Here is a 16,416-nt window from a genome sequence, read left to right as displayed (position 1 = left end):
AAATAAAAAAATACTAACACAATCAATGACAAGAAAGATACACAGAATCTAAATAAAATCTATTTCAATCTGATTTAAATAATAATAACTGTAACACCATACACAACTCTTAAAGTTATAACATATCTCCACTTTACAGTTTTCGAAAACACCAACGATACGCCCATGTAAAAATAATTATATATTAATGACAGCGTCTCGCTTTACGTTTTGATAAATTTATAAATTATTATACATTTTAAAATGACGTTTTGTTCTAATCTTGTACATTTTAGAATCTTTATAAAGGCAAGGATTACCTGCTGAAACGTTGATTTTAGTGGCACAATAAAAGCTAGTTCCAAATTTAATATTACTTATTGAACCTACACCCAAGAAATACTAATTATATATATATATATATATATATATATATATATATATATATATATATATATATATATATATATATATATTAAGAAGAAAAGAGCAGCAGAAAAGAACAAGAGGAAGACCGAAACTGAGATACTGAACAAATAGAAAATGATATAACAACCTTAAAAATAAAAAACTGGAGAAAAAAAGCACGAAACAGATCAGAATGGAGAAGAATCCTGGAACAGGCCAAGACGCAAAAAGGGTTGTCGAGCCAGTGATGATGATGAAAGAGCAGCATTGACTAACACAAAAAATTTAATTTACCACATAAACGGACTTAAACAATTTTAAGTCCAATCTTCTACTTAAACAGGCGTAGATCAAGAAACTCGGGTCGTTCGAGACGTACTGCTACAGACAAATATTAAGAATTTCTTAGATAGACACAGCTACCAATGAAAGTGTTTTGATAATAAGGAAATCTCGCGAAATAAGCACAATTACAAAATGGCGCAAACTATAAGTTTTGCGAAAAAAAAGTTCAGAAAGAAAGATATCCTGGCTGCACAATCAACAAAAATGGTTGAACCTAACATGTTTTTTGAAGTAGCAGTTGAGAAAGTCAGAATAGCTATGTTATTATATAAAATTCAACATCCGTAACGGATAAACACTACAATAAAAAGAAAGTTTTAACAAATTTTAGTTTAAGAAATTTACCTTATCTGCGTAAATTAAAATGTTTATTATTTACATACATATGCATTCACCAACAAACGCAGAAGAGAGAGAGAGAGAGAGAGAGAGAGATATTTACAAATAAAAATTTAAAAAACTTACAATTAATCCCCGACATTTCGGGATTGTGGCTATAAAACAAAGGCGTCTTTGGAGCAGCTTCGCTGACGATTTTTAAATAATCGGCTAGAGCTTCGTTGGATGTCGGCCTAAAATATAACTCTGGTATACAAAGAATCGATTCGGCATTATACGATTCTGCATGTTTTGCTAACTCCAATACATCAGGTAACGCACAACCACCTATTTGTACCATAACTTGCATTTTTAACGGCCTTGTAACTTCAATCCATTTTTCTGTCACTAATTTCCTTTCACTAATATTCATCGACGTCCCTTCTCCAGTATAGCTATTTACTAAAAATATATGCATTAAAATAAATAAAATACAGACGAACTTTATAGAATTCTTCAGGCAATAAAATCTATAGCTCCGCCAGATCATCGTGTCGTTGTATGTGCCGACTCACTAGTATCCATCGACTCAATAAAGTCAGTATACACTTCACATCCGATCATACAAGAAATAGGTGATTCATACCTACAACTCCTACTTCCAGATATCAGAGTTAAAATTATATGGGTACCCTTTCACGTTAGTATCAAGGGTAATGAGAAGGCTGATTTTTTCGCAAAGAAGCTGCATCACGCAACACAGTTTCTGATAAAGTTCAAATTTGGAGCGACCTAAAGTTATTCTTAAAGAAAACCAAGTATTTTATACTTAGGAAGAAGATATTGAGAAAATATGCAAAAATCCAGTTCTCAAAAAGAAAGAGTCAAATGTTGTACCTAGCAGTAGTAATCCTCTTTTCCCGGCATCTCTATCAAGAAAAGAAAAAGTTATAATGCGAAGATTAAAAATATAACATACACGCACGACTCATGGTTATCTCATGTCCTCCGAAGATCCGCCGTTATGTATTCACTGCAATGATGTCCAACTCATTGTCAAACACATCCCAATTGCTCACTGACAAGCACATCTTTATTGCTTAATGGTATATCATTGGTCACATTTTCAATTACAATGGTAGAAAATTACTTAATTCATTAGATGTTAATTTTGTACTATTTTGTGTTAAATTGATTGACAATAGTCCATGTGCTCTTGTTTGTATTGCTGGTGTTGAAGACACGATCATAAACATTGGACTTTGTCACTTTTATTGCTTTCCTATAATTATTTTTCTTATTATATTCTCTTTTTACTACCTTATTTCTTGATATTAAACAGATTTTTCTTTTTTCATTTACTTAATCTCTCATTTTTTTGAGAATTTCATGTGTATAGTTGTGTATAAATTGCTATCTCATCTGCATAACTTTTCTGATATAGAAACTTACCATTTTATAATTGTCACGAATTAACTGAATAATAAGGTGACTTGTAAGCCAAGTTTCACTTATATACACAATATGGTACAAATTGTATTTATTGGTGACAGTGCATTAATATAGGGGAGGGGGGATGAAACAGAGAAGAAAAAAAACTAAATTGACAGAAATACGGTATGGCTTCTACTACCCCATATCTTTAAATCAGCCAAGTAGACAGAGAGAGGAAATCTATTTGTTTTCATTGTATAACAATAGGAAGGTATTTAGTATAATTTCATCTTTTTTTGGTTCATACTACTAACTGTCACACACGTTAAAATATTGCCGAATCTGTATACGTATCAAACATATTTTAGTAAAAATAGGCGAACATGAGTAAAAAATATCGTAATCTACGTGAATGGTTCGGGTGTAGTTCGATTGAACTTTTTAGGCGCGCTGCTAACAAAGTCGCAGTGGCCATGATGATTTCCAATCTCCGCTAGGAGTGGCACGAGAAGAAGAAGAAGAAGTAAAAAATGAGTATAATTGACTACAAAATTGCTGTCGTGTCGAAATATATAATTTGGAAGCCTTTGATACCCACGAACACATGGTATAGACAGTTCATTAATATCAAATTATCAGTTGATCAGTAGATCAGTCTGGATCTAGTATAACGTTTGAAATAATCTAGGTATAATCTGAAAGAAGCTGGATCAGCAATAATTTTAGGTGATAAACGCAAATTTGAATACTAAAGGAGAAAGTGGAGTGCGGAAGAGGACTATATAAAATATATGATAATGATAATAATATAAATAAAATGCTTACCTACTACACCATTAACTCCAAAACTAGATAAATATTCAGCATATTCTGAAATGGGTCCAATATTTACTGATCTAAAAATAAATAGAATCATATTTGCCAGATCAGGACATTAAAACTAAACTGTATGTATTAGTGAATAATGACTCTGATACAGGATTGACCACTCAAAAGAGTCCACCTTGGTATTTGGCAATATTCATTAGATTTTATTGGCAATGGGACATTTTTTTAGATATATGTATATATATATGTCTTTTGCCAACCCCCTCCCTTCCAGTGCGATAAACCAGATATATATATATATATATATATATATATATATATATATATATATATAACTCCAGGTATTTCTCTGGAGAATTTTATAAAATTACTTAAATTGGGAATCTTCCGGCATTCTGTATTTTTGCTGTTTTATTTAGTAAATTAATTTTTGATGTGTCTTCACCATAATATCTTAATGCTACAGATCTTTTAAAGGTAAGATCGTTTACTTAATTGTTTTTTATATTAGATGTATCGCTAATGCCATTCTTTTAGATGAACTGATGATGCCCATTGAACAGTGGGCGAAACGTATTCAATAAAAAGATAAAGTAGCACAACTCTTTTCTTTTTTTATCTCCAAATTGACCGAAAATATCCTATTCCCTTACGAGTGCACATTTTATATATATATATATATATATATATATATATATATATATATATATATATATATATATATATATATATATATATATATATATGTATATATATATATATATATATATGTATATATATATATATATATATATATATTATATATATATATATATATATATATATATATATATATATATATATATATATCCCTATCTGTTAAAAAATAGGCGCTTTTTTAATTACTTTAGTGTCTCTAACAATAAAGTTAACTTTCCATGCTTTTTTCAATAAAAATATATTTTTTTTTCTAATTGTTTCACTACGCTCAATTAAAACAAGTTACTTTTTCTCCTGGCTTCATGTTTCGATATATTGTACACCAGCGATAGAATAGAATTATTGTATTATATTATACTGTTCTTATTAATATATTGTGACATTTTTGTGACTTTTTAATGTTTGTATAAATTTAAAAAACTCTGAATGTGTTTTTTTTAACTGTAACTTTTATTGTATTTATTAAATGTAGTTTGTAACACCTCAACATATGCATTTGACATTGTTTGACTTCTATAATATGACTTTACAATCATTAAAATTGAAGAAGTGCAGAAATACTGCACGAAACGTTTTCTATTAAAATATTGAAATAGTTTTTTCATTTTTTCATTTTTTATTTCTCCTTGACCGATATCCTCATTTCAGTGAGATTTTAATCTCACTCACATTGTATATATATATATATATATATATATACATATATATATGTATATATATATATATAAAATATATATATATATATATATGTATGTATATATATATATATATATATATATATATATATATATATATATATATATAAAAGTAAAAAATAATGGCATGTCTCGCAAAACAGAAAACCCAAAATGGTATATCGATGGAAGGCAACCGTATATACGTATTTCTGACTATTGGTCGTCTTCAGTACGGTGCAGTCAAGTTAGAAAAGGAGCATATTAACTTTGGAAAGGGTTACTACAGGAGCAATGCAACCAAGCTTCCTCCGTGGTTGGTGTTAGTTGTTGCCCTGGAAACCATCAGGGTCTTCAAACTCTAATGCCACAAATTGGTTGCATTGCTCCTGTAGTTAATATGCTCCTTTTCTAACTTGGCTGCACCGTACTGAAGACGAACAATAGTCAGAAATACGTATATACCATTTTGGGTTTTCTGTTTTGCGAGACATGCCATTACTTTTTACTTCCACCGTCACAGTAAGTTACAAAATAATATGACCTAAAATTTAACACGTTTATCACACTTCTTTTTTTCAGCTACTGATTCCGTTTCATGAAATTTTTTAACTAGTTTTAATACGAATGAGGGATGAAGTGGCTTATCTTATAATGAAGTTGATTAAAAAATTTCGCTGTTCTCCGTGTATAGTACATCCACTAATAATTTTCCAACATAAACATGTCTTATTCTGGTATCAAAGAGACCGCCTTTCAAATCCAGGTTGTCAGACATATTTCCTAAAATTCCTAAGGTTATATTTAAAAAATATTCTCTATTCTCTATTCGTTATTATTCAATTGCTAGTCAACGAACGACACTCTTAAAAAATAATATGAACTTATTCTCAAAAATATATATATAAATTAATTAACTAGGTACTAATATTTACATGGACTCTTCACTAATGAATTAAAGCAACCGTGAACTTTGTATATATTACTTATATTCAAAGTAATTTTCGAATATTGGCAACATTGTAGTCTGGAGAGAATTTGAACGTTCGACGTTGCCCTGTTGGTGAATTTAGCGGTAATACTTTTATAGATATAATGATCGACTTTTAAGAAATCAGACAACTTTTAAGAATCCAAGTTCTCAAAAACGGTTTCAAGAATTGTATTATTTTTTTCCAAATTTCATTGATTTTATACCTTACCTGGAAACATGAAAAATTGCAGATATATTAATAATGGTATTAAGGTTATATTCACTAATTTTAAACTCATGCATTATGGCAACAGCGCGAAGCGCAAAGCCATAAATTCTAATGAACACCTGTTGTCTGGCTATGCGATACCCTAAAATATTTCCTATTGCAGAGGCGGAGGCTTATAAGGTATAGGTAATATAAGTTATAAGTAATATTATATTTTTCTAGGATGGCATTTTTTAAGATGCATCAACTTCTGTGTTATCAATAAATAATGACAATTATATTAATGACAGCTCTGAATTAAAAAATAAAGATTTGCACGTACAATCCCAAAGAATAGTTTTAAATATGTATGAGTGTTTGAAAAAAGAAAATATTGGGATGGCTGATAATGCAATTGTTTCGAGAATTCATGTATTAAAAAAATCGGGTATAAGACGATATATACAATTATTAAATTAGGCACAGTTACAGATCATTCCTTAAAACGAAAGCGACCAAATAAAAAATTGGGTAGGATTGACACTGCTGCAAAAGACGTTATTCAGCGAACAGTTTACAATTTTACAGGCACACTGACGATTCTTTTCAGTCCTTCTAATTAATTTCTTTACAGCTATCGCGATGCATCTTGAACACTAGTATTCATTATTATACAGTGTGTCGCATTTAAGATGAAGACAACTCTATATATCAGCTACTAAAATACATACAGATTTGACATTTTGCACAGTCATACATGTTGTTAGTGCACATTTTTTTAAGATAGTCATCTGAAATTTAAATTTTAAACGCGGCTTACTGCGAATCCACAAACAGGGTAAATTTTCGATATTTTGCTTCGCGTTAGAGAAATCGGAAAAACTTATTTGGAAAAGTTGTTCCACTTATTGTAAACGCACATACCAAATTTCATGACAAAATTCGCAATTTTAGTTTTTCAGTATTATTTGTAATCTCGATCCTAAATCTACAATTGGCTGTCTAAAGATGCATCTCGGGACAGCCAACTGTCCGTTTTAGAATCCTGACTACAATTGAAGAGCTTATTTCCAAAGTGTCTTACATCCATATAATGAAATCCATGAAATTACAGATTTTCATACAAATTTAACATACAAATTATACAATTTTACAATTTTCATATGCACTTTTAAATGGTAAATAAGAAGTTGTTTTGGTACATATAACTTTATTCTAGACTTGAAGAAATGTATAAAGTTTAAAAAAAGAAAATTTAAAAAATCGAAATTTTGGATTTAAGACACTGGAAATAAGCTCTTCAATTAATGAAAAAAGTAAAAGTGCGAATTTTGACATAAAACTTTGTTATGTGGGGTTAAAATAATATTTGGAACATCTTTTCCAAATAACTTTTTCAGATATCTCTAACTCGAAGCAAAATATTGAAGATTCACCCTGTTTGTGCATTAACAGTAGGCCGTGTTTAAAAATTAAATTTCAGTTGACTATCTTAATTGCTGGATAGACAATGTTTTAAAATTTTCTGACAGAATGAGCCATTATTTACAGATAATTGTAAAAAAATATTATGGTTTATGTAAAAACTAAATAATAAGTCCAATATTCTTATAAATCACTAAAATTAACAAGCTTTAATTTGAAAGAATTAATTTGTTATTTATTCGGTGTTGTGAGCCCGCTCCCATTTGAAAAAAAAAACTGATTCTGTCCTTTGAAGAGTCCTATTCAAAAATGCCCCGTTTAAACAAATCGAAGGTTGAAGGGTGCCGGACATTTTTGCCGGAAACAATTCAAATTCAAAAGATCACCTTTTTCTGCTACGGAAAATATTGCTCCGATTTCTCACCAAAATCAATGTTGATACTTTAGTTTAGATACTCTTGAATCTCAAAAATACTCATTTACATATTTTTCAAGCCTCGAAAATGCATATTAGGTATCGCATTTTTCGGATTTTAAATCGCTTATATCTCCAAAACTATTAACTTTTGAGAAAAATGACATAGATCTTATTTAGAGTCACCCAAAAACCTAAAAAATATTTTTTGGAGCACAAAAGGTGATATTTTGAATTTGTTTAAAAAATTGTTTAAACAATTTCTGCCCAAAAATTGAGAAATTTTCCTGAATATAATTATGTAAAAATTAATAAAAATTATATGATTTTTCTTGAAATATGCGTTTGATAACTGATCCCTTTTCTTAATTTCCACGCCAATGGTCGGCATCGACATCAAAGAACCTCAAAAGCCGACGCTTGGCAAATTGACAATGGAAAAAGTATACACTTGTCATTTTCAAAAAATATGGAAATACTAGTGTATAGAAGATAAGTCAATCCTCACAATTTTAGGTAAGTTGTTTATTGTAGTAGAATTTCTAGGCTACCGGTTTCGAGGCTTGCAATATACTTCTCATCATCAGGCCACAATACATAGATCTTTGTTTTAACAAAAACTAAAGATGGAAATAATTTCAACGCGTTCTAAGATAGAATAGACCATTTCGAGCGAATTAAAAAAATACATTTAATATCGCTGTTAAATATTACCAACATTCAAATATCTAAACTTTTTGCAAATTTTTTTCAATGAAGTTTTTGACGTGACGAAAAAGATTTGTCAATAACTCTAGCAAAAAATAGGCCTTAACTACCTAAATATTAATAATTGGAATACTTACGAATCGTCACTAAAAATATTAAAAACAGGTACAAATACTCCTTTCGCTGAAAATTTTAACTGAAAAAAAAAATTATAACTACATCGCTTGTTAAAATTTTATACAAAATAAACCTACTTTTTTCTCTGGTCCAAGGTCTTCATCTGGATCTATATAAACTTCAATATATACTGATGCCTAAAAAATAAATAAATAGAAGGCACTAATGCAAAAAAAAATACATGTTACCATATGAGACATAAGTTGGGAGAAAGGATATAACTGTTACATTTTAACAGATATAACCTATGAAATTTTATTAAACAATTAAAGTTAGTCATTTAAACTTTCCTAATTAACTGATTAACTTTGTTCTTATATCATTTCTATCCGTTGTCATAAATTATTAATCATTACAATTACCAATTTTTTTATTTATCCGACCTTGTAGACAATACCATGATCTCAATAACAATTTTCATTATCATGCAGCTAATAGAAAAATATAGAAATAATAAAACGAACAGTCATATGGTAGGTATTTTCATTGATCTTGAGAGAGCATATGATAGGTTACCGGGTAGAGAGGATATGCGGTAAGATTGTGAGATATACACTCGCGATCATAAAATCCGGGTCACCTTAAAAATTTCAAGTTTATTGAATATTTTTGCCTCTGGTGCAGTAATAACCTTTTTTTAGGCTAATGTATTTTTTATTTGTCATTATTGTTTGTTTTGAAAGAAAAAAACAACGGTTTTTTATTGTTTTTATTGAAAAAGCAGAAAACAAACCAAATTGTTGATAAAACAGACATACGAAAAAAAATTGAAAATACAGAACGTGGTGAAACATCAGTGAAATTTCAGTGACTAATATCGTGTATTGCCTCCCCTTGCTCTAATAACCTCTTGCAGACGACGGGGCATACTCTCAATTTTTCTCCGGATTACATGTTGTGGTAAGTTATTCCACTCTCTCTCTAACAGATCTTTAAGCTCCTTTTCGTTGTTAGGAGGTGGTGTATGGGTTTGAATACGTTTTTTCAAATCGTCCCAGAGATGTTCGATGGGATTCAGGTCCGGAGACGTAGCTGGCCGGGGTAACCTCGCAATTCCAACTCGTCTAAGTATTGCATGCTGATCCTGGCAACGTGCGGTCGCGCATTGTCCTGCATAAAAACGGCGTCTTCTCCAAGTCTCGCCATGGTGGGCATAACATGTTCTTCTACAATCTCCGTAATGTACCTTCGTGCAGTTAAGGACCCATTTTCAATGAAGGGTAATTCTGTGCGGAAGTCGGAAGATACACCTCGCCAAGCCATGGACGAGCCTCCACCAAATCACATTCTTGAAGCAATGCAAGCTTGTGAAAATCGTTCACCAGTTCTCCTCCAAACTCTTACACGTCCATCGGATCCAGTTAGGCAGAAACAGGATTCATCTGAGAATAACACTTTGCTCCAATCATTAATTCTCCAATGCGCGTATTGTCGAGCAAAAGCTAGTCGTGCAACTCGATGAGCCCGGCGAAGTGGCGGTCCTGTAGCCATTACCCGAGAAGATAGTCCAGAAGAACAAAGTGTTCTCCTGACTGTTGCAACGCTAACATTGCAATTTCGTACTTCCTGTAGACGATTTCGATGCACAACCGCAGTTGAGATCCGGTTTCGTAAAGCCTGAAACATAAGTAAACGGTCATCTCGTGCCGTGGTCGTTCTTCTTCGTCCAGATCCAGGTCGTCTGGTTAGCAAACCCGTTTCCTGAAAGCGTTGAAGCACTCGTTGAACCGTAGAAAGGCTTACGCCAACAGTTCTTGCGACTTGCCGTTGAGTATGACCGTCTTCCACAAGCGCAACAATACGTGCCGTTTCAACAACAGTCAAAGGCATTTTTGGCAAAAAATAAACAATAATAAACACTAATAATGGCACTAATACACACTAATGGTTGCAATAATAAACGTTTGTTTGTTGCGTTTGAAAAGAAAGTCGAAGCACAAATGAGACATTTAAAATAAGCGGCAGTTACAGGTACCGTTCATTTTAGGAAGTGTATAGTTTTCCGCGAAATTGGCATTATTGGAATTCTTTGTTACAAAGGAAACCACTAAGGCGACAACAATTCTCAGAAACATGCATTAGTTTGTATTTGTGTTATTATTATTTACGATAAAGCTCGTTAAAAATGAAATAAAGGTGATTTTCAAGGTGACCCGGATTTTATGATCGCGAGTGTATTATTTCAAATAAGGTTTTTTGGATGGTGAAACGATTAAAAAAAAAAGAAATAAGTAGGTTTTATGTATCTAGGATCGATCTTGCAGAATAATGGGAAAATAGGTAGAGATGTATGCAGTAGAGTTAGTAAGTACTGTATGTATTGTGTAACAGAAAAATTCCAACGAAACAAAACGACATACTGTACTGAAACTGCCTTAAGACCAGCTGTGATATACGGTACTGAATGTTAGGTAGTTAAAAAGAAAGAATAACAACGAAACCATGTAGCGGAAATGCAAATGCTTAGATGGAAAAGGAGAGTGCCACAAAAAAAGAGTATTAAAAAAAAAATAATGAGTATATGTATTAGTCTAAGAGAAGTCTAGATATGGCACCAATTGATCCCAAAATGAGACAGCACTGGTTAAGACGGTTTGGACATGTTCAATGTCGATATCCAAATCACCCAATATGAAGAAATACTAATTTACAAGTTCCTGGAAAGAATAGGAGAGAAAGATAGACCTGGTGGGAGACGCTTAGGCAGTGCATATCGGTAAAGAGGATTGATACTGGTATGACCCAAGGTAGATTTGTGAAGAAATGTAATTAGAGAAGCCAAGCCCGCATAGGAATAAAGGCAAAGAAAATGATAACAATGATGTTAAGACTTCCTTCTATGTTACAACTAATCTGTTCTACTACTTTTTCTACATTCGGGATAGTAGTACAGTACTAAAAATCGTTACTATTTCTTATCTGAACAGCACAAAAGCTTATGTCGCAAGATTTAATTTGTAGCATATCAAATAATAAATCCGTATGGCCAAAGATATCATTAAAAATGACCATCAAGAGGACAGACTTAAAATTTTCCAATTTACTCAAAAAGCCATCGCTTTGGCTTACTGATGCTTGATCTGATGAAGCCCTTCTAGAATTCATTCTAGTATCATTCTAAATATTTTAGAATTAGACGTCCATCGTGTTACGACGAAGGTAAGAATTCTTCTCCCAACAATAACGTCAAAAACCTGAGTTCACTTAGCCGAATTGCGAAAGAAGGAAGGCAATCCATTAACCGCTGCTAAACAAATTGGTACTTAGAAATACAATCGCAACATTGTTGAATCACCAAATTCAAGCGATGTACTAAGCAGTACACGAAAACTGCTTGTGGCGCATCTTCTTTTACTTTCGCCTGAAGACTATTAAGATGCCATGACATTACACTTGTTCCATCAAAGCACTGGTCAATGAGTTTAGATTTATACCCAAATCTCTAGGGACAATTCGACATTAGATTAAAAAAATTTTTTGCACTCCAACTTGAACTAACGTCGAAAAACCCTAAAAATCAAATTCTACTAGTTTTCGAAAGGAATTACCATATCTAATAATGCTGCATTGTTGTTTCTGGCATGAATTAACAATATATATTATGAACAATTTGCAACAATCATGGCAGATGGCAAATGACAGAAGCAATAGAAATAAAGAGAGGGGTTCAGCAGGGTACTGTCTCCAATACTCAATACTCTATAACGTATATTCTATGTAATTTGAAGAAAAGCAGTTAGAAAACATAGAATGGCTAAGAAATCAAAACGAAACTCGAAATTTCTACAGAAATGTAAACAAAATGAGTAAAGAGTTTAAATCAAGAATAGTGATCTGTAAGAATTGCGTTAAAATTGTGATTTTTGAATCAAACATTTAGGCAACTAATAAAAGTGCAGTAAACAATTTGTTTACCTGCATTATAGTAAGTAGATCAGACAGAAGACTCAAGCAGAAATTTCGGAGCAACCTTTTTCTCAAAATGTACATCCCATGCGTTATTTTTAAAGTAATGACCACTTTTATACAAACCTCCAAATCATCTGCTGTTTCATCATTATCCTCATCCTCACTTTTGATTTCCCTTTTTATCTTATCTTTTTTCCGTTTCTGTTCCTTAATAGGTTCCTTAAAATAACAATAAATAATAACAAGGTAAAAGTAAATATAACAAAAAGTGGAAGTATACGAAGTCCGTTTTTATGTTTATAGTAATGATTTCTCAGCTTTAAAGTTTGAGTATTTATAAGAATAGGGTAACGTCTTCTCATGTATTTAACAAAGTTAGAAAAATATAAAACAAACATAAAATCATTCAGGCTACTCACAGATTATTAGGGCACAACTGGAAACCCCAAAACCTGTACAAACCTGTTTGCGCGGTCAGGATCTCTGCAATAATAGCTAAATTTTGTTGTTGTTTGTAAACCGAGTTTGAATATTCTCCAGCTAAAAAAAATCAGGAAAATTTCTAAAATGAATAATGGAGACACCTATTGTTCATCATTTTTCCTGAATATCTCGGAAAATATCATATCTAAGAAAAAAAAATACCTACAAGTAAAATCGTTGACAATTAAATTTACTTCAAAAGTTACTTGTGCCATTAGTGAAATAAATTTCAAGGCTTAAAAATTAAAATTCGCGAAAAAAGTTGTAAAGATAAAGTTTTGGAAATTTTCTTATGGGGAATTGGAAAACTTTGTTTCGGAAGTCGGCAAGTTTTTGAAAATTTGGTATATAAATTTGAAGATATGTCTAAAACTATAGTGTAAAGCAAAAAGCAGGTTTGCTGGATGGAAAATTATTCATTAGATAAATCATTTTTTTACGTATAGAACAAACAAGTTTTTAAACTCATTTTACAAGTAATATTGTTTCTTTATTCAAATGTATTTCTAGGATCAATTACAATATAAAGGTTATTCCACAAATATACGACTGTTTTGGATTATTGTGACAACGAATATTTTACTGTGCAAGTAGAAGTATGAAAGTAAATTGGTCTAATCATTATTCCAATAAAACGGATCTACCGTTAGTATGACATCTAAACTAAAATTATTTCAGTTAATAGATGTTCAGATAGACGCAAAATTTATTGTGAAATTTAATCCGAAAATAACAAAAAAATTTACGCAAACGCTCCTACAAATAAATATAATGACGTCTATGAAGCCAAATGTGTTCATCAGACATTTGAGTTGGGTTTCGGTGAAATGTAAACACCAAAGAGGCGTGCCGAGTTTCTTTGATATTAAACTATTTTATTGCTTTATTAGGTACTACAACTTTAATAAAAATAAATATACTATTTTTAATATAAATGAAAAGAAATTGGCAGAACGATGGTTCAGAAACCAGAAAAAGAATCTAATATTTCACTTTGTTAGTTTTAAATATTTGTTTGCTTTGAGTGGATATACTCTTAAAAGTTCCGAAAGTAACGGGCATAACATACCGGCTATTGATAGTTTAAGTACCGAGTCGTTACAGATATTAAAAAGTAATGAAAATTTACATACAGTTTCATATATCGTCGACTGATTTTAGTTTTAAAAACCGTCCGTATAGAGGTGTCCGGTGAAGAGAGGTGTCCGTTAAGAGAGAGTTTAGAGTAGTGTATTTGTTTATTGAAGCCAATAATACCGAGACGTGTTTTATATGTAGACAACTTTATATTTAATGTACTTTCTTATTTTACTGCTGAGAAAACCAACGAGGGCTCTTTGCGACCAGTTTAGTCTGTACATAAAAAACTAAAGTCGGTTTTGCAAAAAGCAAAAAAAAAGTGGACAAAGTGAACAAAATGTCGCACAATATAAATCTCGCCGACAACCAAAGACTATAGATCTTCCCGAAGGTTGCAAATTTGAAATCAGTGAGACAATATATATAAAATGCGCGAAAAGAAAAAACATGTTTCTTTAGATTCAGTGCTACAAAAATTAAAAGACAGAAATATATTTGAAATTTCCAGAACAATATGAAAGAGCTAGTGTCTTTCACAAAAGAATAGAATTTTTAAGAAATTATAATAAATTTAAAAAAGAATGTTCTTCTTTCGTTTATTTAGACGAAACATGGATTTTTGCTAAGGGCTGTATCAAACGAATTTGACAGAACGAGAGTATAAAATCCATAAAACACATTGATAACGAGGGAAAGATATATATTATACTGCATGCAGCTGGAAAACATGGTTTTATTGAAGGAGCAGATCTTGTGTTTTCATCAAAATCAAAATCAGCCGATTATCATGACAATATGAATACGGAGATGTTCGTGAAAGGGTTGAAAGAAAAACTGTTGCCAAGTTTACATGAATCATCCGTTATAGTACTGGATAATGCTGCGTACCATTCGGAAATTTTAAATAAGCAACCAACAAACAACTGGACCGTAAATAAAATAAAAGAATGGTTAACGAATAAAAATATTACATTTCTTCAATTAATTTTTTTTCCTCATTTCCTCAAACTGCTTTAAGCCTCAATTACTAACGTTAGCTAAAGGTCATGCACAACCAAACATTATATATATATATATATATATATATATATATATATATATATATATATATATATATATATATATATATATACAGATTGAACGAATTTAAAACGGAACATACGAAATCAATGTATTTCGGCTCAACTCCGCTCTAGGTGGTTGGCCAACAAAAGGTTTTCAAATAATTATATTATAAAAATCCAATACTTCAGCGGGCTACTGGATTCGGAACTCATTCAAGAACAAGTCAAAACTCCACCCAAATAGGTTGCCTAGAATCACTGAAAAAACTAACTAAACAAGCAGTTATTATGCTGTCAAACCACTTATCGCTTCCTTATAGTCCAAGAGATAGAGCCGAATTTATAATGTTAACTATTAAATATTTTTGGTATAACAAATAGTAATTTTACTTATTTTTTATTACAATAAAAAGGTTTTTAAATTTATATTGCATAAATAATGATTGTTCAGATATAAGAAAAATTTGATTTATTATTACATTAATAATCAAATACAAAATATATTATTTCTATTTATCAATAGGTAAAATTCAATTTGTAGAATTCCTTTAACATTTTACAAATAATTATTAATAAAAATCAATTTAATAGTGGAATTATCAATTTTTTAAGTTTTGAAATTTAATTTGTGATATTTTCAATATTTTTTTTAAGTTTCAAATTGATTGAATTTTTTTTCATTAGTTAATTATAATTTTACAAATGCTGTTTGGACATTAATTTTGCATCATTATTATTTTAAAATATTAAAATAATAATGATGCGCGTTCATTTAGATCAGTAATTCTAGACGCATGCGCTAAATGTAATAAGTATCAAGATGCTTTTATTCAACTTGGTGAAACTGACTTCGATTGTAATGAAGTTTTTAAAACCTTAGTCACTTATATGGAACAGGACTGACGAGAACAATTCCAAAAAGAAAAGTAAACGATGTCAGATTTTTACTATTTAACCGGCAGTATAAGTTGCATGATGTGAACGAGCCTTAAAAAAAAAACTAAAAAATTTCGATGCTTCAAGCTTACCACCATGTCAAGATGAATTACACCAACATCTACTGCGAGCTCATTATATTTCAAATATTTGGACAAATGCTCATAAAAAAGTACCAACAGAATTGACTGTTGAAGAACATGGTTGGGAGTTTGAAGATGAAACATATAAATTCAAATGGTTTAGTGGACCTCAGATGCCAGAATCAGTTCGAGAAGTAGTGATTGAAAATGAAGCAGATAATGAATGTGATATTATTGAAAGTGAAAGTGACGAAGATGATGAATGTGATA

General features: G+C 31.0%; 1 protein-coding gene across 1 annotated transcript in view; it reads right to left on the bottom strand.

Moving 5' to 3' along the window:
• The window catches only part of LOC140437011 (N-acetylneuraminate lyase-like), a 59,763-nt gene that overhangs the window by 25,535 nt on the left and 17,812 nt on the right, over positions 1 to 16,416 (bottom strand). Inside the window, exons 3-7 of the mRNA XM_072526227.1 lie at positions 12,624 to 12,719; positions 8,669 to 8,728; positions 8,552 to 8,610; positions 3,310 to 3,380; positions 1,198 to 1,512 (exon numbers count right to left, since the gene is read on the bottom strand). Coding sequence (XP_072382328.1) covers positions 1,198 to 1,512; positions 3,310 to 3,380; positions 8,552 to 8,610; positions 8,669 to 8,728; positions 12,624 to 12,719 — 601 coding nt within the window. The remainder of the gene's footprint in view (positions 1 to 1,197; positions 1,513 to 3,309; positions 3,381 to 8,551; positions 8,611 to 8,668; positions 8,729 to 12,623; positions 12,720 to 16,416) is intronic.

This window comes from Diabrotica undecimpunctata, chromosome 3 (genome assembly GCF_040954645.1).
Source record: "Diabrotica undecimpunctata isolate CICGRU chromosome 3, icDiaUnde3, whole genome shotgun sequence".
Lineage (NCBI taxonomy): Eukaryota > Metazoa > Arthropoda > Insecta > Coleoptera > Chrysomelidae > Diabrotica > Diabrotica undecimpunctata.
The sequence above is the reverse complement of the archived record's forward strand: the minus strand, read 5'-3'. Positions and strand labels throughout refer to the sequence as shown.